General features: G+C 48.8%; 1 protein-coding gene across 1 annotated transcript in view; it reads left to right on the forward strand.

Moving 5' to 3' along the window:
- grxcr1a (glutaredoxin and cysteine rich domain containing 1 a) overlaps nt 1-27160 on the forward strand; it is a 296531-nt gene that overhangs the window by 36390 nt on the left and 232981 nt on the right. The window contains exons 2-3 of the mRNA XM_072497849.1: nt 935-1050; nt 1323-1411. Of these exons, the coding sequence (XP_072353950.1) occupies nt 935-1050; nt 1323-1411 (205 nt within the window). The remainder of the gene's footprint in view (nt 1-934; nt 1051-1322; nt 1412-27160) is intronic.

The raw sequence follows: 27160 nt of genomic DNA on the forward strand, positions 1-27160 counted from the left end.
TTGAATTTAAGAGCTGTGAGGTGATGATGCAGCTGTACAAAACTTTGGTAAGGCCACATTTGGAGTACTGTGTACAGTTCTGGTCGCCTCATTTTAGGAAGGATGTGGAAGCTCTGGAAAAGGTGCAAAGAAGATTTACCAGGATGTTGCCTGGAATGGAGAGTAGGTCTTACGAGGAAAGGTTGAGGGTGCTAGGCCTTTTCTCATTAGAGCGGAGAAGGATGAGGGGCGACTTGATAGAGGTTTATAAGATGATCAGGGGAATAGATAGAGTAGACAGTCAGAGACTTTTTCCCCGGGTGGAACACACCATTACAAGGGGACATAAATTTAAGGTGAAAGGTGGAAGATATAGGAGGGATATCAGAGGTAGGTTCTTTACCCAGAGAGTAGTGGGGGCATGGAATGCACTGCCTGTGGAAGTAGTTGAGTCGGAAACATTAGGGACCTTCAAGCAGCTATTGGATAGGTACATGGATGACGGTAAAATTATATAGTGTAGATTTATTTGTTCTTAAGGGCAGCACGGTAGCATTGTGGATAGCGCAATTGCTTCACAGCTCCATGGTCCCAGGTTCGATTCCGGCTTGGGTCATTGTCTGTGCGGAGTCTGCACGTCCTCCCCGTGTCTGCGTGGGTTTCCTCCGGGTGCTCCGGTTTCCTCCCACAGTCCAAAGATGTGCGGGTTAGGTGAATTGGCCAATGATAAATTGCCCTTAATGTCCAAATTGCCCTTGGTGTTGGGTGGAGGTGTTGAGTTTGGGTATGGTGCTCTTTCCAAGAGCCGGTGCAGACTCAAAGGGCCGAATGGCCTCCTTCTGCACTGTAAATTCAATGATAATCTATGATTAATCTAGGACAAAGGTTCGGCACAACATCGTGGGCCGAAGGGCCTGTTCTGTGCTGTATTTTCTATGTTCTATGTATTGTGTAGTCGGAAACTGGCTATTGAAAATAAACTAACAATTGGAAAATTGACAGATATATTCAATGGCAGCTACACTGACCATAAAACAATTGTACTCGCCTCGCGGCTAATCGTTGGTGAAGGTCAGTGCTGTTCTGCAGCTGGATGGACAGAGTGCCCCAGTCCCCGTTCCAGCTCCCACTGTCAATGGTGGCAGCAATTTACATTGAAGGTGAAGGCAGTGCTGCTCTCTACATTGCAGTTTGAAACCACTTTGATGAATGCAGTGCTTGAGTGGTAGGACTTAACAGTTAATACTTGTGGTTTCCTGGCAGCTATGCTGTCAATAATACATTCATAATGCATGCCGGATGTAAAACATGTTTCTTAATTTCAAGCACAAAATCTGCTTTAGGCATGCGTATTAAGCTGACTCCTGAGATGAGTCTCATGATTCCTTATGCCAATAAATCAGGGAGGTTTTATTTCCAAGAAATAATTGCAGTAAGTAGCACAGTATGAGGGGGAGGATTAAGGCGAATCGATGTCACACTGAAAAAAAAGTTTGAACTATACTATGTGTGAAAACTGACCACAGAATGTGGGTTGTCCCCATTGCTGCTGATGTGCCTGTGCTAGTTGCTGTGAATATCTGGGCATTAAATCCAGCCAGAACCCAATGCCCAAAATATGTATTAAATATGAGCGTGTAAATCTCATTAGAATAAATCAGCAATATTTTCTGTTTTTATTAAATATGTGCTGGAGGGTGAGTTTAATATTCACACCTGGTGATAGTGATAAAAGTATTCCTTTATTCTGTTTTAAAAAAATTATTTCACAGGATGTGGGCGATGCTGGCTAGGCCAGCATTTATTGCTCATACCTAATTGTCCTAGAGCGCCTTCTTGAATTGCTGCAATCCATGTGTTGAAGGTACACCCACAGTGGTCTTATGTATCTTCTAGGTGTGAATCGATTTCATTATCTTTTCCAATACCATAAAATGTGAGGCATTTAAAATCATGCAAGCCATTTGTGATGTACTAAAACTGTGGGCTTTTATTAATTTTGTTTAAATGCTCTAATAATTTTAACATTAATAAAAACTTGCATTTAAACAAATGGAAATAAGAAGTTTCTGAGCTTGAGCTCTGTGGAGAGACTCAATAATGATTTCTGCCACATGAAGAGACTGTTACAATGATTTTCCTTTTGAACATTCTGCCTCTGCACACTGCTAACTTTTTCCCAGGCAACCTGAAGCTGATTGTTACATTCATTGTTGACAGAAGGCAGGAGACCAGGTCAGTGCTGCTGTCCACTGAGATGACAAAAACAGACCAGTCAGCTCCAGCTGTCATCATTTCACTGGACCATTGATCTGTCTCCCCACTGGTCATGGATGGAAAGTCTAATGGTAAGTATCAGACCGTGCGTGACCCTAAATCGCCAACCGCGACCACGCAGTCCATCCCCTGGCCACCCCCCACCAGTCACCCCAGCACAAGTGAAGCTTCCCTTGGCCAGCGGCATGGATCCCGAGTGTGGTGGCGCTTGACATAGTTCGCAGCCGTCACGCCGGGTTCCTGCACGGTTGGGATGACACGTGGCCCGCGCCGTCGGGAACTTGGCCCATTGGGGATGGAGCATCGTGGGTGGGCCGGTCGATGACATGCCAACGCCGTTGAAAAGGTGCGCGGTGTGCGTCATGATCACGCCAGTCTGGAGGGGGCGGAGCATGGCAGATTGGCGTCAAACTGGCGCTGGCCCTGATTTTGGTGTGGGAATCCATTCTCCGCCCGACCGCCGAACACGATTTTGGCGTCAGGCTATGGAGAATCCAACCCAATATATTTTGCACAATGAATAATGAAGATGGATTCTGAAAGAAGAGAGTCTCTATATTTCTAGTTTTTCTTTATTCTTTCATGGGATCTGGACTTCACTAGCAAGGCCACGCATTTGTTGCCCATGCCAAATTGCCCATGAACTGAGTGGCTTGAAAGGCCATTTCAGAGGGCAGTTAATATTCAATCACATTGCTGTGGGTTTGGAGTCACATATGGGCCAGATTAGGTCAGGGCAGTGAGTTTCTTTCCTAAAGGACATTATTGAACCAGATGGGTTTTAGCAACAATCAACAATGGTTGATAATAGGACTGTGGATAGGGCTTTAAACTAGCAGAGTGGTGGTGGGATGGATGGGCTGAAGGTTCGGAGGAAGGGAGATTGAGAAATCCAAAGAGGAAAGTTGAGGCAACAGTGATGTTTGTAAAGACAAGCAGAATGGGCCATGAGGACAGAGAGTTTAATATTAGATGTGCATCAGCAGGCAAGTCCCATACAGGGAATAGTAATAGAAAGGGTCCATGTTGGGAGCATGTTTTGTGAAGGAATCTGAATATAATGAGGTGGAATATAGATCATGAGATAGAATTCAGATACACAGAGGACATTACAGGTGTGATTCTCCAGAAATATTTCTCAGTGTGGTAGCGAGCAGGAACTGCTGCGAGCTTCCTGGCACTCAGTCCAGCCGGACCGGCAAAGCTATTCATTGTTAATTGGTCCACTTAATGAGGCCTCACGGGCGTCTCGCTGCAAATAAAGGCTCGCCAGCCGATTTGCCAGCACAATGCTGACCAGCCCCCCACCAACAAGGTCAAGCAGCACTTAAACAGCAGTTACATAGCCAGCCCCACTTAGCTGGCAGGCATGGCACCAAGGAGACCGGCCCCACGATTCGGCGATGCAGAGCTGGGAAGGCTTCCTGAAGCCTCAAGGAAGGATGTCCTGTTCTGCCGAGGGTTCCACAGGGTGAGCCACAGGGCAACCTGTGCCACCTGGGATGAGATGGTGCCGGCCGTAAGCCCGGGGAGTGTGACCAGGAGGAATGGCCTCCAGAGTCGTAAGAAGTCAATGACCTACACTGGGAGCATGGGCGAGTTGACACCAAAGAACCTCACCACCTCCCTCCCGAGACCTTTCCACCCCCACATGAGCATCCAACCCCCAACCCTCCATGTGGCCCCCAATACTCCTTCTTTCCTCCTCCCCACCACCGTGAACCATGTGTGTGGCTAACAATGTCTTCTCTGTGTCTCTACAGGAGAAGCTGTTGCTAACTTACTGTTGTCTCTTAATTTGGCTCTGTTTAATTACGTTTGCTCAAGAGTCGCCAGGTATCTTTCGACACCGCCACAAGGTTCAAAACCGAATACTGATCAAAGACTCGATACACCAGTTTGTAAGTTCAAAAGCAATGCTCATTTATTTACACACAGTCAAATCTACTCATGCATAAAACTCTACAACCTAAACTATCACTATTACTAAAAGCTTATACTTAGCCTTGGGTGCCCACTCAGTCAGAGGAACAATGGCCGTTGCTCGGTTCTGAGGCTGCTGGGTTGAGCTGTTTACAGGATAGCAACTAGGAGCATCTATCTCGTGGCGTGCGTTGACTTGGAACTTACTTGGTCTGGCGTAGCTTTGGCAGGTCTCTCCTCGCTGAGAGCCAAGGCCAAGAGAGTGATTCTCTCTTGGTGAATCCTATTTATACCCAAAAGGGCTTCGCGCGCTTTTGGGCAGGCCTTGAACTTGGCCCCAATTAATTGGGCCATTTCCCAATCGTCCTTATCGATTTTCCTACAATAGAGGGATGGGTTCCCTGGTTGGCGTGTTCTAGGTGGCCGTTGGTTTGCTTTGTTTTAGTCTCCTCTGGCGCCAGGGTGTCTGTCTTAGCATTGTTTACCCAAATGTTGCCTTTTATTCTCGGGGATGGCTCATTGGTATGTAGATGGTTCTGCAGTATTGGTCTTGTCTGAGAGCTATAGGTCTAATCAACAGAGAGACCTTGCACCTGCTTGCTTTTTCGGTATTGTCCAATTTTCCCTGCATTCTTTGCAAAGTGTCCATTTTGTAATCGGGACATGGCCATCCCAGGTGGCTATACTGCCTCCTTGTAATCTCAACGCGATCCTTCATCCTCTGACCAAACGGGGCACCCATAATCAGGCTCTACTCTGCCTTATCCTATGAAACACAATTTTACCTAAATCATTTAAAATACATCCATTATTATAAAACTCTACGGGGCGCTATGATATTAATGCATGCATTACAGAAAAATAAAAAAACTGGAACCTCTAACTATCCTCAATAAACTATCCTTACTCAAACAATCCCAAAAATCTACAACATTTTAAATGTACAAAATAGCAGCACACACATTTCTCTGGCCTGGCAATCGGACACAGAGGTTTACATTTCTTTATTTAACAGAATACATAAAGAAAAACGGATGCACTTTAATTCATGTCAAGGGGTTCGGGAGTTTGGTGGAATCCGAAAATAGGGGACCTAAACCTGTATACCGGGGTGCGAGAGCGGTAGGCTCTCTTTCGCCATTTCCTGACTATAAGTGTCTGCACGACACTACAAAGTATCGCCAGTACTAAGAGGGCTTCTACTACATATGATAGTGAGTACCAGGTGATAAACTTATCACACCAGGTGGGGATATTGTTAGCTGTCGCGGGGCTAGCTATCTCCGGGTTCTGTGTATTGCGGGGGTGGGAATCATTCACGGCTTGTGTGGTCGGGGTCAGGGGGGTAGCGCCCACGCGCAACTGAAGGGATCCCGCTAAGATCCAGGTGAACAAGATGGAGGTCGTCTTCATCTTTCCGTCTTTCTGTCTTCTTCTTTGTCTTCCTCTGGGGTTCCTGAGGTTCCGGAGTTCTGTGAACACAAGCATATCTGTTATTATCTTGCTCAAGATCTCGTATGCCTGTGTGCCTGTCCTTTGTTGCCAATTTCCCTTTATAATTGGTCACCATCTGTGACTCTCTCATTTAAAAAAAAAACAAATATTTGGGACAAGACATCCGAGAAAAATACTGACATAGTGCGAGCTGTCTCGCAGCATGTATGATTTACTATCCTAGTGTTTGAGGGTGTAAATAGCATACGGAAGCAACCTAAGGGTTGCATGCATTACAGAAAAATAAGAAAACTGGAACCTCTAACTATCCAAACAAAAGAATTTCAAACTGAAAGTGCCAAAATGGGGTGCCTATGGGCAGCGGCCGGTAAGAAATGGGTGGAATCCCCGGGTAGGACGGTGATCAATGCCATTTGTGCTCTACCCGAGCATAGCTGACCAGAGGGGGGGTCCTCAGGCAGGGCAGAAACCAGTGCCGTTTCTCCACTGCCTGAGCAACCGGCAAGAACGGGTAAGAATGTGGTCGTCGTGGGGGGTTGCCTTGTTGTCTGCTGACAAACCTGTACCTCTAAACTGGTTTCTGTTGACAAACTAGTTCCTCTGAACTGGTTTCTGTCGACAAACTAGTTCCTCTGAACTGTTGTCTGGAGACAAACTTGTTCCATTAATCGTCAGGCGTGTTAAAGGAGTGGTGACGTGGGGCCGTGAAAAGGTTTTAAGTTTACAAACAACACTTAACATTAACACTAACGAACAAACATACAATGAAAATGGTGCAGATTCCATCAGAAAGGACACTGTATCTCTCCATCGGTTCCTTTTTTCCATCATCTGGACACCTCACTGCTCAGTAGCGAACAGGGTCACAAAGGGATTTGTGTGGTGGGAATCAGACTCTATGTCATCATCTTCTCCCGGCTGCCAAACTCTTGTCTGTAGTAACCGTGCTAAAGCTGCTTGGGGCGAATTGGGGTCCATCTCATCATTCCGGATGAGCCTGAACGAATTGTCTCGGTGCCAGAATCGTGTGTCGAGGTTGGAGCGACTAGGTTTCAGTCCGTGATCGTCGGGCTGGTCAGGGGCTTTGATATATGTAATCTCAAAGGGGTCAGTGAAATCATGCTCGGATTCGCTGGGAGTGGGGCCTAGTACAGGGGGATAATCGTAACATGGTGTGCTGTGGCTATCGTCATTGTGATCACTATCACTGTTGCTGTCGCTGATGGTTGAAGGAAGGTAGAGGCGGAGTCGTGCCTCTGGGGATGGAGTTGAAGTCGTGTCTGAGGACGGGCTGGACTGGTTGGGGGAGGGAAGGAAAACATCATTTGTGGGCGGGGCGTCTTCGTCTGTTGCTGCGAGCAGGATGTGGTGTGGGCCGTACGCCTTGAGCTGGTTTATGTGAAACCACGCAGACTTACCATTGGGATATGTAATTTTGTATACTGAGGGGCTGACTTTGTCCGAAATGGAGTACGGTCCGGAGAATTTAGGGGAAAGGAATGAACTGGGGTTGTATAGGGAAAGCATCACTTGCTGCCCTACTGCAAACTCAGTGGCGTGTACTGTTTTGTCGAAACAAGGCTTGCTCTGTTTCTTCCTGGTCCCAAGTCTCACAGCTGCTGTGAGTTGGGCTGCCTTTATGTTCTCTATCAATTGTTGTACAGCATTTTCATGCATGAGGGCTGTGACTGCGGGGCTGGCCAAATCCAGTCTTAATAAATACTCTGTCCCTTTCATGGGGCGTCCGGTCATGAGGGTGTGGGGGGTGTATCCTGTGGAAATGGATACCGTGTTCCTTATACACATTAAAGCAAATGGGAGAACTGAATCCCAGGTGCTGTTATTCTGTTGTACCATTTTCCTGAGGGTGGCTTTTAATGTCCTGTTCATCCTCGCTACAATACCACTTGACTGGGGATGTATGCTATGTGAAACTTTTGTCGAATGCTGAAAATCGTGAGGACGTTTTTCATTACAGGTCCTGTGAAATGGGAGCCTTGATTGGATTCTATACTGCGGGGGAGTCCCCATCTCGTAAAGATGTGATGTGTTAATATTTTTGCCGTTGTCTTGGCCGTATTAGTTCGCGATGGAAAAGCTTCCACCCATTTTGTGAAGGTGTCGATGACCACCAACACATACTTGTAACCATTTCTACAAGGGGGTAGGGATCCTATATAATCTATCTGTAGATTTGTCCCGAGTCCATTAACGGGGCGGGTATGACTAAGTTGAGCCTTTTTCGAATATCTGTCCGGATTGTTCTGGGCACCGATCAAGCAATTCTCTATGTAGTGGGTAACATCGGCTTTTAAATCAGGCCACCAGCAGAGCAGTCTGAGGTGGGTTAGGGTGGGTTCAATACCTTGGTGTCCATGATTGTCATGGAACTGACAAATGATTTGGTTCCTGTCCTGGCTGGGAACTATAGAAATGCTATCCTTTAAAATCACACTGTCATGTGTGGTTATTGCATTCTTGTATTTATCATACGGAATAAATGGGCCTGTGTTCTTCCTGGGTTAACTCAGTCCAATTGAGCACAGGGAACAATCATCCCCAGCTGGATGAGTCCTGTGCAGGTTAGTACAGGTTATTACACCCCTCCCCCTGATGCGACCATCAATTCACACAAGACGATTAGCAGAAGTGAACAGTGGTTTTAATAAGCTAGATCTGTGCCTGCCTGCGACTGCTCTGTACTGAGTGCCGCCTACAGGCTGCAGGTTTATGTACCACCCCCGAGGGGGCGGAGCCACATGCGGAGCCCACAGGGGCATCAAGATAATACAGTACAATACAATGGTGAATTGCAGGAGCAATACGTTCACCACATTCACCCCCTGTTAAAAATTGAAGTCCAGCGGGGGTGAAGTGGGCTCACATATCGAGTCTGTCCGGAGCCTTAATCATTCTCTGTGATCGCCTCTGCTCCGGCTTCGCTGCGGGCACGGCTGTTGGACTCGTTAACTCCGGGAGCGTGTCGTCTGGAGCTTCATCATGGTGTGTCGGCGATGGGGGAATGCGGGGGTGTAGGCTGTGTAGGGGCAGGGCGGTGTTCAGAATCCCCAGGGGGGCAGCTGTTAGCCCGCCATGAGGGATTCAGTTGGTGGTGATAGGCGTTGATGATGATCGCTGGGGAACCGGCGGGTGCCAGATCCCAGAGGGAGACTGTATCCTGTCGTCCGTCACGGTGCACCACGTAGGCATACTGAGGGTTGGCATGTAGGAGCTGGACCCTCTCGACCAGGGGGTCGGCCTTATGGCTCCTCACGTGCTTCCGGAGGAGGACAGGCCACGGTGTTGTCAGCCAGGACGGAAGCGAGACCCCGGAGATGGACTTCCTGGGGAAGGCAAATAGATGGTCGTGAGGGGTCTCGTTCGTAGCTGTGCAGAGGAGCGACTGAATGGAGTGGAGCGCGTCGGGGAGGACCTCCTGCCAGCGGGAAACCTGGAGACTTTTAGAACGTACCAGAAGGACGGCCTTCCATACTGTCGCATTCCACCTGTCCGTTTCTCCGGGGGTTGTAGCTGGTAGTCCTGCTCGAGGCAATGCCCTTACCGAACACGTACTGACAAACAAACAAAGAAAGAAATGTACAGCACAGGAACAGGCCCTTCGGCCCTCTAAGCCCGTGCCGACCATACTGCCCGACTAAACTACAATCTTCTACACTTCCTGGGTCCGTATCCTTCTATTCCCATCCTATTCATATATTTGTCAAGATGCCCCTTAAATGTCCCTATCGTCCCTGCTTCCACTACCTCCTCCGGTAGTGAGTTCCAGGCACCCACTACCCTCTGCGTAAAAAACTTGCCTCGTACATCTACTCTAAACCTTGCCCCTCTCACCTTAAACCTATGCCCCCTAGTAATTGACCCCTCTACCCTGGGGAAAAGCCTCTGACTATCCACTCTGTCTATGCCCCTCATAATTTTGTATACCTCTATCAGGTCGCCCCTCAACCTCCTTCGTTCCAGTGAGAACAAACAGAGGTTATTCAATCGCTCCTCATAGCTTATGCCCTCCAGACCAGGCAACATTCTGGTAAATCTCTTCTGCACCCTCTCTAAAGCCTCCACATCCTTCTGGTAGTGTGGCGACCAGAATTGAACACTATACTCCAAGTGTGGCCTAACTAAGGTTCTATACAGCTGCAACATGACTTGCCAATTCTTATACTCAATGCCCCGGCCAATGAAGGCAAGCATGCCATATGCCTTCTTGACTACCTTCTCCACCTGTGTTGCCCCTTTCAATGAACTGTGGACCTGTACTCCTAGATCTCTTTGACTTTCAATACTCTTGAGGGTTCTACCATTCACTGTATATTCCCTACCTGCATTAGCCCTTCCAAAATGCATTACCTCACATTTGTCCGGATTAAACTCCATCTGCCATCTCTCCGCCCAAGTCTCCAGACAATCTAAATCCTGCTGTATCCTCAGACAGTCCTCATCGCTATCCGCAATTCCACCAACCTTTGTGTCGTCTGCAAACTTACTAATCAGACCAGTTACATTTTCCTCCAAATCATTTATATATACTACAAAGAGCAAAGGTCCCAGCACTGATCCCTGTGGAACACCACTGGTCACAGCCCTCCAATTAGAAAAGCATCCCTCCATTGCTACCCTCTGCCTTCTATGGCCTAGCCAGTTCTGTATCCACCTTGCCAGTTCACCCCTGATCCCGTGTGACTTCACCTTTTGTACTAGTCTACCATGAGGGACCTTGTCAAAGGCCTTACTGAAGTCCATATAGACAACATCTACTGCCCTACCTGTATCAATCATCTTAGTGACCTCCTCGAAAAACTCTATCAAGTTAGTGAGACACGACCTCCCCTTCACAAAACTGTGCTGCCTCTCACTAATACGTCCATTTGCTTCCAAATGGGAGTAGATCCTGTCTCGAAGAATTCTCTCCAGTAATTTCCCTACCACTGAAGTAAGGCTCACCGGCCTGTAGTTCCCGGGATTATCCTTGCTACCCTTCTTAAACAGAGGAACAACATTGGCTAGTCTCCAGTCCTCCGGGACATCCCCTGAAGACAGCGAGGATCCAAATATTTCTGTCAAGGCCTCAGCAATTTCCTCTCCAGCCTCCTTCAGTATTCTGGGGTAGATCCCATCAGGCCCTGGGGACTTATCTACCTTAATATTTTTTAAGACACCCAACACCTCGTCTTTTTGGATCACAATGTGACCCAGGCTATCTACACCCCCTTCTCCAGACTCAACATCTACCAATTCCTTCTCTTTGGTGAATACTGATGCAAAGTATTCATTTAGTACCTCGCCCATTTCCTCTGGCTCCACACATAGATTCCCTTGCCTATCCTTCAGTGGGCCAACCCTTTCCCTGGCTACCCTCTTGCTTTTTATGTACGTGTAAAAAGCCTTGGGATTTTCCTTAATCCTATTTGCCAATGACTTTTCATGACCCCTTCTAGCCCTCCTGACTCCTTGCTTAAGTTCCTTCCTACTTTCCTTATATGCCACACAGGCTTCGTCTGTTCCCAGCCTTTTAGCCCTGACAAATGCCTCCTTTTTCTTTTTGACGAGGCCTACAATATCACTCGTCATCCAAGGTTCCTGAAAATTGCCGTATTTATCTTTCTTCCTCACAGGAACATGCCTGTCCTGTATTCCTTTCAACTGACACTTGAAAGCCTCCCACATGTCAGATGTTGATTTGCCCTCAAACATCCGCCCCCAATCTATGTTCTTCAGTTCCCGCCTAATATTGTTATAATTAGCCTTCCCCCAATTTAGCACATTCATCCTCGGACCACTCTTATCCTTGTCCACCAGTACTTTAAAACTTACTGAATTGTGGTCACTGTTACCAAAATGCTCCCCTACTGAAACATCTACCACCTGGCCGGGCTCATTCCCCAATACCAGGTCCAGTACCGCCCCTTCCCTAGTTGGACTGTTTACATATTGTTTTAAGAAGCCCTCCTGGATGCTCCTTACAAACTCCGCCCCATCTAAGCCCCTGGCACTAAGTGAGTCCCAGTCAATATTGGGGAAGTTGAAGTCTCCCATCACCACAACCCTGTTGTTTTTACTCTTTTCCAAAATCTGTCTACCTATCTGCTCCTCTATCTCCCGCTGGCTGTTGGGAGGCCTGTAGTATACCCCCAACATTGTGACTGCACCCTTCTTATTCCTGATCTCTACCCATATAGCCTCACTGCCCTCTGAGGTGTCCTCTCGCAGTATAGCTGTGATATTCTCCCGAACAAGTAGCGCAACTCCACCTCCCCTTTTACATCCCCCTCTATCCCGCCTGAAACATCTAAATCCTGGCACGTTTAGCTACCAATCCTGCCCTTCCCTCAACCAGGTCTCTGAAATGGCAACAACATCATAGTTCCAAGTAGTAATCCAAGCTCTAAGTTCATCTGCCTTACCCGTAATGCTCCTTGCATTAAAACATATGCACTTCAGGCCACCAGACCCGCTGTGTTCAGCAACTTCTCCCCGTCTGCTCTGCCTCAGAGCCACACTGTCCCTATTCCCTAGTTCTCCCTCAATGCTCTCACCTTCTGACCTATTGCTCCCGTGCCCACCCCCCTGCCATACTAGTTTAAACCCTCCCGTGTGACACTAGCAAACCTCGCGGCCAGGATATTTATGCCTCTCCGGTTTAGATGCAACCCGTCCATCTTATACAGGTCACACCTGCCCCGGAAGAGCTCCCAGTGGTCCAGATAACGGAAACCCTCCCTCCTACACCAGCTGTTTAGCCACGTGTTTGTCTGCTCTATCTTCCTATTTCTAGCCTCACTGGCACGTGGCACAGGGAGTAATCCCGAGATTACAACCCTCGAGGTCCTGTCTTTTAACTTTCTGCCTAGCTCCCTGAACTCCTGCTGCAGGACCTCATGCCCCTTCCTGCCTATGTCGTTAGTACCAATATGTACAACGACCTCTGCCTGTTTGCCCTCCCCCTTCAGGATTCCCTCTACCCGTTCGGAGACATCCTGGACACTGGCACCAGGGAGGCAACATACCATCCTGGAGTCTCTTTCACGTCCACAGCTCATCGCTCATAAAAGAGGAGCCCCGGTCACTGTGGATGTAAGTGGGGAAACTGAACAGGGTGATGATGCTGTGCAGGGCCTTAATGACGGTGTCCGTGGTCATATCGGGACATGGGACGGCGAAGGGGAAACGGGAGTACTCGTCAACGACGTTGAGATAGTACACATTGCGGTCAGTGGAAGGGCGGGGCCCTTTGAAATCGACGCTGAGGTGCTCAAAGGGGCGGGAGGCCTTCACCAGGTGTGCCTTGTCTGGTCGATAGAAGTGCGGCTTGCACTCCGCGCAGACTTGGCAGTCCCTGGTCGGTGGAGTAGGGCAGGTTGCGGGCCTTGATGAAGTGAAGAAGCCAGGTGACCCACGGGTGACAGTGGTCATTGTGGATGGCCCAAAGTCGGTCATTTTCCGCGCTGGCGCATGTGCCGCGGGACAGAGCATCTGGGGGCTCATTGAGCTTCCCAGGACAATACACAATATTGTAATTATAGGTGGAGAGTTCGATTCTCCACCTCAAGATCTTATCATTCTTGATCTTGCCCCGCTGTGTGTTTTGAACATAAAGGCTACCGACCGTTGGTCGGTGACGAGGATGAACCTCCTACCGGCCAGGTAGTGCCTCCAATGTTGCACAGCTTCCACAATGGCTTGAGCTTCCTTTTCGACAGAGGAGTGTCGAATCTCGGAGGCGTTGAGGTTACGGGAAAAGAAGGCCACGGGCCTGCCTGCCTGGTTAAGGATAGCGGTCAGGGCGACGTCTGACGCATCGCTCTCCACCTGGTAGGGGATGGACACGTTCACCGCGTGCATCACGGCCTTGGTAATGTCTGCCTTGATACGGCTGAAGGTCAGGCGGGCCTCAGTCATCAGGGGAAAGATGGTGGCTTTGATAAGTGGGCAGGCTTTGTCCGCATAGTTGGGGACCCACTGGGCATAATATGAGAAGAACCCCAGGCATCTTTTCAGGGCCTTGGGGCAGTGGGGAAGGGGGAGTTGCAGGAGGGGGCACATGAGGTCAGGGTCGGACCCTAGGACTCCATTTTCCACGACATAGCCGAGGATGGCTAGTCGGGTTGTGCGGAAAATGCATTTCTCCTTGTTGTAGGTGAGATTAAGGGATTGGGCGGTTTGGAGAAACTTCTGAAGGTTAGTGTTGTGGTCCTGCTGATCATGGCCACAGATGGTGACATTATCCAAGTACGGGAATGTGGCCCGCAGCCCATGCTGGTCAACCATTCGGTCCATCGTTTTTTGGAAGACCGAGACCCCATTGGTGACACCGAAGGGGACCCTGAGGAAGTGGAAGAGGCGGCCGTCTGCCTCAAAGGCAGTGTAGTGGCGGTCTTCCGGGCGGATCGGAAGCTGGTGGTAGGTGGACTTCAGATCTACCGTGGAGAACACCCGGCAGTGTGCAATCTAATTAACCATATCCGCTATGTGGGGAAGGGGGTACGCATCGAGTTGCGTGCACCGATTTATGGTCTAGCTGTAGTCTACGACCATCCGGTTCTTTTCCCCGGTCCTGATGACCACCACTTGGGCTCTCCAGTGGCTATTACTGGCCGCGATGATCCCCTCACTCAAGAGCCGCTGGACCTCCGACTTGATAAAAGACCTGTCCTGGGCACTGTACCACTTGCTCCTCGTGGCGACAGGTTTACAGTCAGAGGTGAGGTTCGCGAAGAGCGAGGGAGGGGTGACCTTAAGGGTCGCGAGGCTACATACGGTGAGAGGGGGTAGTGGTCCACCGAACTTCAGGGTCAGGCTTCTGAGGTTGCACTGGAATCCAGTCCTAACAAGAGAGGAGCGCAGAGATGGGGAAGGACATAGAGTTTAAAATTGGTGTACTCGGCGCCCTGTATTGCGAGGTTCGTAACACAGTACTCCCAGATCTGCACTGAATGTGATCCGGAAGCAAGGGAGATTGTTTGGAACGCGGGGGAAATCTGGACGGAGCATCGCCTTACTTTGTCCGGATGGATGAAGCTCTCCGTGCTCCCGGAGTCAAACAGACAGGGCGTTTCGTGCCCATTGACCCGGACGGTCATCATGGAGTTCTTGAGGTCCTTGGACCGTGACTGGTCGAGAGTGACCGCACCGAGCTGCGGGTAGCTGACGTGGTCGGTGGTAGCGAGGTGGTCCAAGATAGCGGCCAAGATGGCGGCCCCCTGTCGGTCGCACGTGTCGGACGGCGTAGAAGATGGCGGCCAAGATGGCAGCCCCCATGAGTCGCACATGGCGGGCTGAGTTGAAGATGGCGGCCAAGATGGCGGCCCCCATGAGGCGCACGTGTCGGGCTGAGTTAAAGATGGCGGCCCCCACGATAGCACAAGGCGGATGACGTGTCAGAAAGGGGCGGTACCGGCAGGCACGCAGCTACGCTGAGGGGCCTGCCGGCCTGTGAGTCTGTGAGTCAGGCCTACGATTTTGGAACTTTGGGTCAGGCCAAGCAGACTTTGGCAAAATGTCCTTTCTTGCCGCAGTCGCTGCAGGTCGCGTTTCGAGCTGGGCAATGCTGCCTGGGGTGCTGGTTTGACCGCAGAAATAGCAAGACGGCCCCCGGGTTGGGTGGGCAGCCGCGCAGCACAGGCCTGGGACACCCTCGGGTCGGGTGATGGCCGCGCCTCCGGTGCCCACGAGGAAATCGCGTGGTCGGAGGGGAAAGCATTTTGGCTCTGGAAAGCTACCTCTAACGAGATGGATAGTTTTACCGTCTCTTCTAGGTTGAGGGCGCCCTTTACGAGCAGACGCTGTCTGACACAGCTGGACTGGACTCCAGCCACATAGGTGTTCCGGATGACGAGTTCCATGTGCTGCGAGGCCGTGACGTCCTTGCAGTTACAGTTCCAAGCAAGTACTCTCAGGTCGCGTAGATATTCCTCCAGCGATTCCCCGGGGCGTTGACGACGTGTGGTGAGGTGGTGCCGCGCGAACACTTCGTTCACCGGCCTCACGTAATGTCTTTTCAGAATCGCGACCGCGTCTGCGTGTGTGGTCGCGTCCTTGATTAGTAAAACGATTCTATGGCTCACCCGGGCGTTGAGGAGACTCAGCTTGTGTGCCTCGGTGAGGGCAGGCGAGGAGGAGGAGGTGAGGTAGGCCTCAAAGCAGCGGAGCCAATGTGAGAAGATTCCTTTGGCTTCAGCTGCCTGTGGGTCGAGTTCCAGTCGATCAGGTTTGAGGCGGCTTCCATTGCGATATCTTAGCTTATTAAATTGATGCGACCATCAATTCACATGAGATGATTAGCAGAAGTGAACAGTGGTTTTAAAAAGCTAAATCTATGCCTGCCTGCGACTGCTTCTGTACTGAGTGCCGCCTACAGGCTGCAGGTTTATACACCGCCCCTGAGGGGGTGGAGGCACATGCGGAGCCCACAGGGGCATCAACATAATACAGTACAATACAGTGGTGAATTACAGTAGCAATACGTTCACCACAGCCCCCCAAAGTCCAAAAACCCCTCGCAAGGACGACCATTGAAGAGGAGAGGATAGGAGTGCACCAAACGGGTGCAAACCCCACAGTGGCCAGACAACAAATCTAAAAAAAAATTGGTTTGGATAAGATGCCACCGAATGGGGAAGCAGGACGGGCAGGCGTATACTCCAACAAGCATTACGTCCGGCCCGACACCCTCACCAGTTACACAGGGGGTGAAGTTGCCAACTGCCCAATCCGGGACGGCGCGCACGACACCATCAGATCCATCAATCCAAGGCCCAATTGGCGTGGCATGCATTCCAGCCACAGAGGGAACAGGTGTGGGGGGGGGGGCTCAACGTCCCGTAACTCCCAAATGCCTCTTTAATTTTAAAAATAAGGCACTATATAGTCTACCTAAAAATAAAGCACCTACTAAAATGCCCAGGGAGCTGTCGCCCTGACATTCTTACAGTACCTCTACACAGGCAAATAAATACACAGCGCAAATTTAAAAAAAACAGCAGGGCTGCCACAGGACCAGAAGTCACATATGGAATGTCCAGTCAATTCCACACCAGAGTCTCCGGGTACAAAACCTGCAGTCGTACAATAACTGTCAGCTCACAGGCAAAACATCACTGTTGCAAATCCCACAGTCCAAGCAGCCGCAGAACAGGCTCCCAAACACAACTCCGCACTCATGACCAGAATGACTTTCCAAAACGGCAACGGAAACTCGAGAACGGACTCCCCGGCTGACCACTCTGCCAGCATCAGGAAACAACAGCAGACAGAGACGGACGAAACGCGACGCAACCCACACCAGAAGTCGCTCAGAAGATACCGCATCCGGTACTGCCAGACATGTCAGACTCCTGGGGAGAAATTCTCCCCCAACGGCGCGATGTCCGCCGACTGGCGCCCAAAACGGCGCCAATCAGACGGGCATCGCGCTGGCCCAAAGGTGCGGAATGCTCCGCATCTTTCGGGGCCGAGCCCCAACATTGAGGGGCTAGGCCGGCGCCGGAGGGATTTCCGCCCCGCCAGCTGGCGGAAGTGGCGTTTGTTGCCCCGCCAGCTGGCGGAAATGGCGTTTGGTGCCCCGCCAGCTGGCGCGGAAATGCAGCGCATGCGCGGGAGCGTCAGCGGCTGCCGACAGTTTCTCGCGCATGCGCAGTGGGGAGAGTCACTTCCTCCTCCGCCATGGTGGAGACCGTGGCGGAGGCGGAAGGGAAAGAGTGCCCCCACGGCACAGGCCCGCCCGCGGATCGGTGGGCCCCGATCACGGGCCAGGCCACCGTGGGGGCAACCCCGGGGTCAGATCACCCCCGCGCCCCCCCAGGACCCCGGAGCCTGCCCACGCCGCCTGGTCCCGCCAGTAAATATCAGCTTTGATTTACGCCGGCGGGACAGGCAATTTCTGGGCGGGACTTCGGCCCATCCGGGCCGGAGAATTGAGCGGGGTGTCCCGCCAACCGGCGCGGCCCGATTCCCGCCCCCGCCCAATCTCCGGTACCGGAGACTTCGGCGGGGGCGGGGGCGGGATTCACGGCGGCCGGCGGGGGGTCGGAGAATGACGCCCCAGATCTCTCCCAGCAGACACACTTCACAAGCCTGCAGCAAAACAAAAACTTGACCCAGTGCTCGCCTTCCATGACATTACAGGCTCCGGAAAGAAACCCACCACAGAAATAAACTCTGTGCCGTAGTCCACTCTTTTTAAAAAACAAATTACAGGGAGGTAGCTCAGCTGAACAAGCAGCACGCTGACAGCTCCAATTCATCATCATCACTAATGTGATAAAGCCAGGGGAGTCCAGCAAGCTTCTTAAAAGTCATTTATTTCAGCAACAGCGATGTACCGTCAATTACCACGAGACGAGAATGGTGAAACAATCAAGGCTTTATTGCACAAGATGTTGTGCCTCCTGCAGCTGGAACCAGAATGGGAGCAGCGCAGGAGAGCATACACTTTTATACGCCGCCTGCGGGGAGGAGCCAGCAGGCTGGGATTTACTGTGGTGCCTGTAATACAGTATCAGTACCGTAATACATGCAATGTGTTACTAGAGGTGTTTACCACAAACAATATCATACATCCACAGGGCCCAGTTACTTTTCACCAAGTCATCATTCCTTTTTTTAGATGGTTGTACAGCTGCCTGCCTTTTATGCTAGTGCTGGGTTAACTCAGTCCAATTGAGCATGGAGAACAATCATCCCCAGCTGGAAGAGTCCTGTGCAGGTTACTACAGGTTATTACAGGACCACTGTTTAAAAATAAAAGGTCACCCTCTACAGACAGAGATGAGAAAAAAAAATTCTCTCAAAGGGTTGTGAGACTTTGGAATTCTCTTTGGGTTGGAAGGAGGCAAGCAGACGCGTGGGGAATGGTGGCCAGGACAGTGTTGTGTTGGGTGTTCCGAGATACAAACGAACCAACACGGTTGCAGATGGTACAACTCTGTTTTATTGTTCTGAATAATAACAGCTGTTAACTTCTGGCTGTGATTTGTACTTCACCAGTTAACCTGTGGAACCAACCGTAACACGATCTTAGTGAGGCACTCAGCACATGGTCTATGTCTGAGTGGCATGCTGTGAGCTCTGTGCTCTGAGCTATCTCCTGCTGGAATGAGCGGGAACTGTGGTGTTCCCTGTTTTATAGTGCGTGTGCTCTCACTGGTGATTGGCTGTGATGTTGCATGTGTGTTGATTGGTCCGTCGACCTGTCCATCAGTGTGTATGTGTGATTGCACCATGATATGTAAATATGGATATCATGACAGACAGGTCACAGTTTTTTTCTGGAGTCAAACTGGTTTGGCAGTAAAGTAAGTTTTATTTAAAAAAATTAGCTTTTGGGCAGCAGTAATTAGGGCACATGCTACATTCAGGAAAAACTAGTTTCTAGTTTAAATCCTATACTAACCCAATTGTCGCAAGACACAATTTCAAACCCAGTATTTGACTAGGTGGCGATCTTGGGAGGACATCAAGTCTTGCTGACAACGCAAAGCAATTTAATCCGAAAATTGCAGAGGATTTCAGCAGCTCCTCAAAGATAATAAAGACATGAGAATGACAAGCAATGTGGCGTGGGATGGGGTGTGTGTGTGTGTGGGGGGGGGGGGGGGGGGGGCGGGGGGGGGCGTTGTGGACGAGGTGGTCAGGGGTTGGGAGAAGGGCCCAATATGTTGTGGGGATTTCACAATGAAGTTAAATGTGTTTTTCTGTAATTTTTAAAAATGCAGTCAGCTCATTATCATTTTACTTCCAAGTTTAGCTTTGATTGTGCGACAATGGATGTGATGTCAATCCACAATATTTAAAAGGTATTGAAGGCTGTAATCAGGATGATTATAGGTTGCACCCCATTTTTTTGATGTACCACTTGATGTGCTGCTAGGGCCTGTGTAGATTGGGTTGAAACAGGTATTCTTCCCTAGCACAGGAAGAAAAAGCTTGCTGCTGGGACAAGGGAGACATGACTTGGGGTGGCCCAAGACATCAACAGCAGATATGTTGAGCCACACTTCCTGATTCAATGAGGAAAGTGCTTTCATGACCTCACCGGGGCAGAAAATGAGGAAACAGTTGCAAATTCACCTATATCCTGCTGTGGTCATCGCCCCACCCCCACGTCCTGCCTTCTCAAGCCTACTCCATCAGATGACCCCTTATACCTACTTATCTTGCACACATACTCATCCCTTTTTGTAATGAATGTAGAAATTGTTATATAGGGGGGGTCATTCTCCGACCCCCCGCTGGGTCGGAGAATGGCCGTAGGCCGCCGTGAATCCCGCCCCCGCCCCCGCCGAAGTCTCCGGTACCGGAGATTGGGCGGGGGCGGGAATTGGACCGCGCCGGTTGGCGGGACCCCCCGCTGGATTCTCCGGCCCGGATGGGCCAAAGTCCCGCCCAGAAATTGCCTGTCCCGCCGGCGCAAATCAAACCTGGTATTTACTGGCGGGACCAGGCGGCGTGGGCGGGCTCCGGGGTCCTGGGGGGGGCGCGGGGCGATCTGGCCCCGGGGGGTGCCCCCACGGTGGCCTGGCCCGCGATCGGGGCCCACCGATCCGCGGGCGGGCCTGTGCCGTGGGGGCACTCTTTCCCTTCCGCCTCCGCCACGGCCTCCACCATGGCGGAGGCGGAAGTGACTCTCCCCACTGCGCATGCGCGGGAAACTGACAGCGGCCACTGACGCTCCTGCGCATGCGCCGCATTTCCGCGCCAGCTGGCGGGGCAACAAACGCCATTTCCGCCAGCTGGCGGGGCGGAAATCCCTCCGGCATCGGCCTAGCCCCTCGATGTTGGGGCTAGGCCGCCAAAGATGCGGAGCATTCCTCACCTTTGGGCCGGCACGATGCCCGTCTGATTGGCGCCATGTTTGGCGCCAGTCGGCGGACATCGCGCCGTTGGGGGAGAATTTCGCCCATTATGTCTTACATTCTGTTGCAGTAATGTTATTAAAAATCCTGGTTTAAAATACATACCGGCAGTGTGTCTACCAAAGCTGTAATTAAAGCTTCATCAAAGGTGAGGTAATCATTTATTCCAACCACTTACTTGGTTACAGATAAAGGACTAATGGAATCATGTTTTGCTTACTGGAGATTCCCTGGAGTGTAGATAAATTATGAGGGATTGCATTTCGCCCTATATAAGCAGATCATGGAACTTAGTGGGATACCAATGATGTAATTAATAGAAGGAGCCAGGTCTGTCTGTAGTTTTGCAGTGTGTTATAGGAGATTAAGTTGTACAGCAGTTTTCCAAATGCTGTTCGGTTGAGCAGGAGTGTACTGGATTTGCTCTTGAAAGGATCTCCCTCCAAAGGTCGCTACACAGTTCAGCAGGTAATCTGTTGCGTTACCTTTATTTATAAGTGAAATTTGAACTGTATATGATTGCTGAAATAGAATTAGGGGCAGGTGTAGATAGTAAGTACAAGTTTTTCCTTTTGTTTAAGAACTGTTTAATATGGTTAGTTGTAAAGTTATTTCTTTGACGTAAATGTGGTTAATTCTGTGTTTAAATCAGAGATGGTTTCAACATAAAATTTACCTATTGGTCAAAGATATCATTCCTGGGGTGAAGTATCCTTTCCACACAGTTTTACGAATTCAAAAATTGTTTGAGGTTCTTGCCCGGTATCCTAACAAAATTTGGTATCTCAACATTCGGTACACTCTTTACTCCTCGCCATGTTCAGTTTGCACTGTCATGGACCCTTGCTAAGTTGTTCAATATCAAAGTGAAATGAATATCTAGAGATTCAAATTCCAAGAAATTAAATCGATAAAATATATCCCCGAGTTTCTGAATGACTAGGATACCATTCTAATTTGCTGTGCATATTATTCCAACCTTCTTTACACAGATCTCAGTTCTAATAGGATTGGTACAATAGAACATTTTATCAGCAATAGTCATGCTTGGTCTTTAATCTTCAATCGTTGCTTAACGGAGTATTCATCTATATTTTCAAGGGAGTTCAACAACAGACTGTTCCAGGTCTCTGTAACACATTTCCGATTGGCTCAGTTGGAATACTTTTACATGTGAATCATAACAAAATTGGTTCAAATTCTAATGGCTCCTGAAAAAGAACAAAGAATTCTCCTGGGGCAGATTTCCTGAGATCCAGGACCACCAGTGGGGTCATGCCTGCAATGGAAAATCACTGACTCACACAGACTTGGAAACAATGACCTGGATTTCAGCCCAGCAGTAAGCTTCATGAGGGTGGATTGTTGTGACCTCGAGACACCTGGATGATCGGATCTCCAGATTATCCTCCAATTTTTAACTGCACAGTTCCTTTATCATTTTCTGCTGGATTCTTGTACAAATCGCCTGATTGACAATCTGGTGGCCTTTTGGGCAAGAAGACTGCTTCACAATTCCAAGCTCGGGAAATCAGGCAAGTCATGTGATGGACTTATGAGGAATGTCCTGGCTGCATCGAGGGAGTTCCTGTGTGTGGGGTGTTGTCTAATGGTGATCAGAGAAGGCAGATGGTGAATGTGGAAGGTTCAGTTGATTGCGAGAGGGGGGACAAATTATCATCGTGGGGTGTTTGATGGCGGGTGAGGGGTGGTTACAGATGATTATCAGGAGAAGTTTGAAGGTGGGGGGAGCAGACAGATCCTGGTGGGGAGCGTTTTACTGGGTGGTAGCTCATTGTCCTGGAGGAGATGCACATTGTCCTGGAGGAAGCATTCCTGCTCCTCTTGGCCCACAAGCAGTGCTGAATAGACACTTACCTCGTAGATTCAGTCTTTCTCATCTCCTATCGCCTGTCAGGTTTCCCCAAGGCTTGGGAAATTTGGGCAAAATGAGTTCAAAGTAGAATGACTATTAAAATGAAGGCAGGCAGTCTCATTAGAATATTTAAATGACCAATCAGCATCTCGTAAATGGATTAGTCACCTGTCCGTTGTCCCGCCTCTGTTAAAACTAGAAAGGTATGGTTTTTAGATAGACTGGATGCTTCAGATGTTTTGAATTTTAACTTCTGACCCAACTCTGACCCACCAGTTTTCAAAGCTAATATTCAGCTCAGTGACCCCAATCTTACCTGGGAAGACAGGAAGGAGAAGGAAGTGACGGGAGGGGTGATATTTGTGGAATTAAATTGCCAGACCTGATTATCATTCTTTGTCTCCATTTCTTAGCCGTGGCCAGTCAGATTGAATGGTTGGCTGGCTGTTGGGTGGGTAGATCTTCAACAGCTAGAGGAAGGGATTGAAAAGTCTGGGATGGGGTGAAGATTAGAAGCTGGGGTCAGGTGAATGTTGAGGTTCAGATCAAAAGGGAGAATAGATCAGTTGGTAGTTTGGTGGGAAGATGGGAAAGGTTGGGCCAGGGAGAAATTGAAAGGATTGAGAGGTGAATTAAATAGTTGGGAAGAGAGATCAGAAAGGTTGGAGGGAGATTGTAGGGGAAGGTGTGGGGAGGTCAGAATTTTTCAGAGTGGTAAAGATAGGAAGGTTCAGTGTGGGTACCAGATTGCAGTGGGTAGGTAAGTAGGTAAACTAGATCCAGAAAGTATATGGAAAGGCACTTAGCTTCTAGATCCATCAGTCATCACCTCCCTTTAGCTGTCAGGTTTCCTAAGGCTGAGAAGATTTGGCTGGCTATGGTTAAATTTGAAATTATGGTAATTTCTGAGGTATGCGGGCTCATTGTAATATTTGAATGACCAAACAGCTGCCTGCAAGTAGGTTAGTTTCCCTCATCCTCATCCCAACTCCGTTCAAACTGAAAATAGGTGGGTTGGCAGAGGTTTGGGCACATGTTAACATTGTTATATTCCACCTAACCCAGACTCACACACTTTGAAGGTTAGTATTTTCCCTAGTTTCTCCCCATCCACTCTATTAAACCACTTTATAATTTCAAAGGACTTCTTCAGGTCTCTTAGTTTATTTTTTCAAATAGGAAAGCACCCTGGTTGTAAATGTACGTGGAGGCAGTGCTCTCTGGCTGGAAAGTCAGGGATGTGCTGGCCTCTGCTTGGCAAGGCTATTTAAAGACCATTAATATTAATTGGTTCAGTTGATGTGGGAGGTAGTCCTGCCTCTGAGAGCCACCAGGCAACCAAAATAGTGGCAACTACTGAGACTATAGGCAATCCCCAACGAAGAGGAGTCAGAGACCCTCCATTGGCACAAGGTACCTGAACAGGAGAGTGTCCTCCTCAGCCTTCAAAAAGACTGGCAGGTATCACCTGGCAGCCTCGCCACATGGCGTGGACACCTTCTGCCAATAGTAAAATACCAGTGTGGTGGGAAGAGGCCCTTAAGTGATCATTAATTGAATAATTAAATAAAAAGTCAGCTATGATGGGATGGCGATAGGAATGGAACCCACACCATTGCACCTGACTTTATGGACACTTCGCCTGCCAACCCAGTCCCGGGAGGACTAAAATTCCACTCCCCAGTTTTCTCCATTTTTCCTGATAATTGCATTCCCTTAATTGTAGTAATAAGCCTGTCAATGTTTAAACATCCTTTCTACTCGAGGCATAGTGGGTAGCATCCCTACCCCTTATCCAGAACATCCAATTTTGAGTCCTACTCCCTACTTGGTGGCCATGGAAGGTGCATCCACAGCGTAGCTAAACAGGTTGATTATCAATTTGTAAATTCTTACAATACACTGGTGGTAGGTGGCAAGAGTGAGAGAGTCTCCTGGTCAGCCAGAACCATGTGTTAGCTACAGTGCAGCAGTCTCCCCACGTTAAAAGACTCCAAAAGCGGCACGGTAGCATAGTGGTTAGCGCCAGGACCCGGGTTGGATTCACAGCTTGGGTCACTGTCTGTGCAGAACCTGCACGTTCTCCCATGGGTTTCCTCCAAGTGCTCCGGTCTCCGGTTTCCTCCCACAGTCCAAAGATGTGCGGGTCAGGTGGATTGGTCACGCCCTGTAGTGTCCAAAAGTTAGATGGAGTTGCTGGGTTACGGGGATAGAGTGGAGGTGTGGGCTCAGGTAGGGTGCTCTTTCAGGGGCTGGTGTAGACCCGATGGGCTGAATGGCCTCCTTCTGCACTGTAAATTCTATGATTCTATAAATACAAGTTCTAGTCATAAAATGTACTCCGTGGCAAGTATCCTTCTCATTTTGAGGGACTACATGAGAGAGAGAGAGATATTCGTTCTTTAATGCCCATGTGCACAACAGCAATGCACTTCACATAACATATTAGGTGCAATTTAATGCCCCTCCCTGGGATTGGTCTTTTAATGGTGGTGGTGGGTTGGTGTGGGGGTTAATTGGGTGTATTAAGTGTGGGGCGGAGAACTTGTCACTTTCCCAAATCCCCCCATTAAATTAATGGTCACTTAAGAGCCTCATCCCATTGCCACTAATATTCTATCAGCGCTGTTGGTGGGGGAGGGAAGCTCGTCCAACAAATGCTCTGGAGGCCTGCTTGCGTGAGGGGACTGTTCACCACCCACCACACCAAAAAGATCCCCCAAGGCCAGAACACCAACCCTCTCCTCCCCAGACTGGCTCCCTCCCCTCCACACCTCTCTCCCCCCCCCCCTCCAACTAACTTTCCCAGCTCTTCAGATGCCAAACTGAGCTCCGATTTGCCCATTCTCATAGTTCATGTGGACGTTAATGATCTCACCAGTTAAAACAGTCCTCGACTAATACCGCTAAAAAAATTAGATGAACCTATCATTCATCTCATTGCTGATTGTGGAACAATACTGTGGCATTTATAGTAACTGTACTATTCTTTAAGTAGTTCTTAGCATAATATCCTTTTGTGATGCGCCAATACTAAGAAACTGATTTTTTTAACAGGTTACTATGATCTATTGGAAATTGACCTTCAAGTTGGATGCATTTGCTCTAGTTTAGTTTCTGCCATAAGTCAAAACCACCTTAGATGCTAGATTCACATTCGCAAATTACAGCACATTTGGCAGCAACTCCACACCATATTGCCTCAGTTGCATGTGCTAAATCCTTTGGTTTCACCAGCCACATCCCCTCTGTGCACTGCACTCTGAAACAGTGCTGTCCCTCCCACCACCAGATGTTATATATAAAAATATTGAAACAGAGCATGGTGTTTTTTTGCAAATTGTGATGGCTGACACAAAAAAAATAGAAAGAACATGTTAATGTGAAGCATCCAGTATAGCATGACCATTCTTCTTGCTTCGTAATGTGAGATTGGTGACAGCAGCAGCTTTCAACAGATCTGCTAACATTGGACAAATCCTTCATGAGAGAGACTTTCAGTTACAAATATTTAGCTGATGCAGCACTTCAAGACAAAAGCACACATGTGGTTAATATCAACAAGCTCACCTCAAAGGCACTGCATTACGTGTCAGAGACATTTTGATTGTTTCACTTCCACAAGTTCCAAGAAACACATCTTTGGACTGTGGGAGGAAACCGGAGCACACGGAGGAAACCCACGCACACACGGGGAGGACATGCAGACTCCGCACAGACAGCGACTCAAGCCGGAATCGAACCTGGGACTCTGGAGCTGTGAAGCAATTGTGCTATCCACAATGCTACCGTGCTGCCCTGTTCCTGGTACATCAGTCACTGTGTAGCGATTACCATGAAAATTTACTCATAGATTAATTTTATTTTTTGATCTTTCTCTTTGTTATCTGGTTTCTATAATACTGTTTCTTTCTTTGAAGTTCGCTTGATTTACATGTGCTTTCTCTGGCTTTGTTTATGGGCCAAAAGAACTCAATGGAGCTATACCAGTCTCAGCAATCACAGTTGTGGCAAAGATCCACTAACAAGAAGAAAAGCATTAGAAATGGCGTGAACGCCTGGGTGCATCCTCTGTAAGCAGTACATCACTATCCCAAAGGAGCATAGGAGAGAATTCGATCTCATTTGTAATATTTCCATCAATAAAAATGGAAAAAAATAACGACTTATTGTGTTTCACTTATTGGTTTCCTTTACTTTTGTTATTGGCTTAAATTTGTGTACCAAACACATGCCACTGGGGGATAACCTGATTCTTTGAACCAACCAGGAGGGTTAATAAGAGCAGTGCATTTGATGTTGTGTTTATGGATTTTCAAAAGGCATTTGACAAAGTATCATACAATAGTCGTGTTCGCAAAACTAAAGTTCATGGGATTGAAGGGACGATTGCAGCTTGGATACAAAATTAAGGAACAGAGAGTAGTGGTGGCACTTGTTTTACTGATCAGAGGGGAGTATACATGGTATTCCCCTCGGGGTCAGTATTAGAACCACTGTTCTTTTTGAAACAGATGACTGAATTGTGCTTGAGCAGACAGGACATTATTTCAATATTTGCCGATGGAACCAAACTTGGGAATGTAATGTCATCTTCTTCTGCACTGTAAGGATTTTATGAAATAAGGAAAAATTGTTACCAGTGACCAAAAGATCAAAACCAGAAAAACAGATTTGAGCGATTGACAAAAAAAAGCAGAGGCATGAGTTTCTTTAAACACAGAAAGTTGTGAGACTGGAATTCATTACTTTAAAGGGGGGAATGAAGTAGATTCAATGG

This window comes from Scyliorhinus torazame, chromosome 3 (genome assembly GCF_047496885.1).
Source record: "Scyliorhinus torazame isolate Kashiwa2021f chromosome 3, sScyTor2.1, whole genome shotgun sequence".
NCBI lineage: Eukaryota > Metazoa > Chordata > Chondrichthyes > Carcharhiniformes > Scyliorhinidae > Scyliorhinus > Scyliorhinus torazame.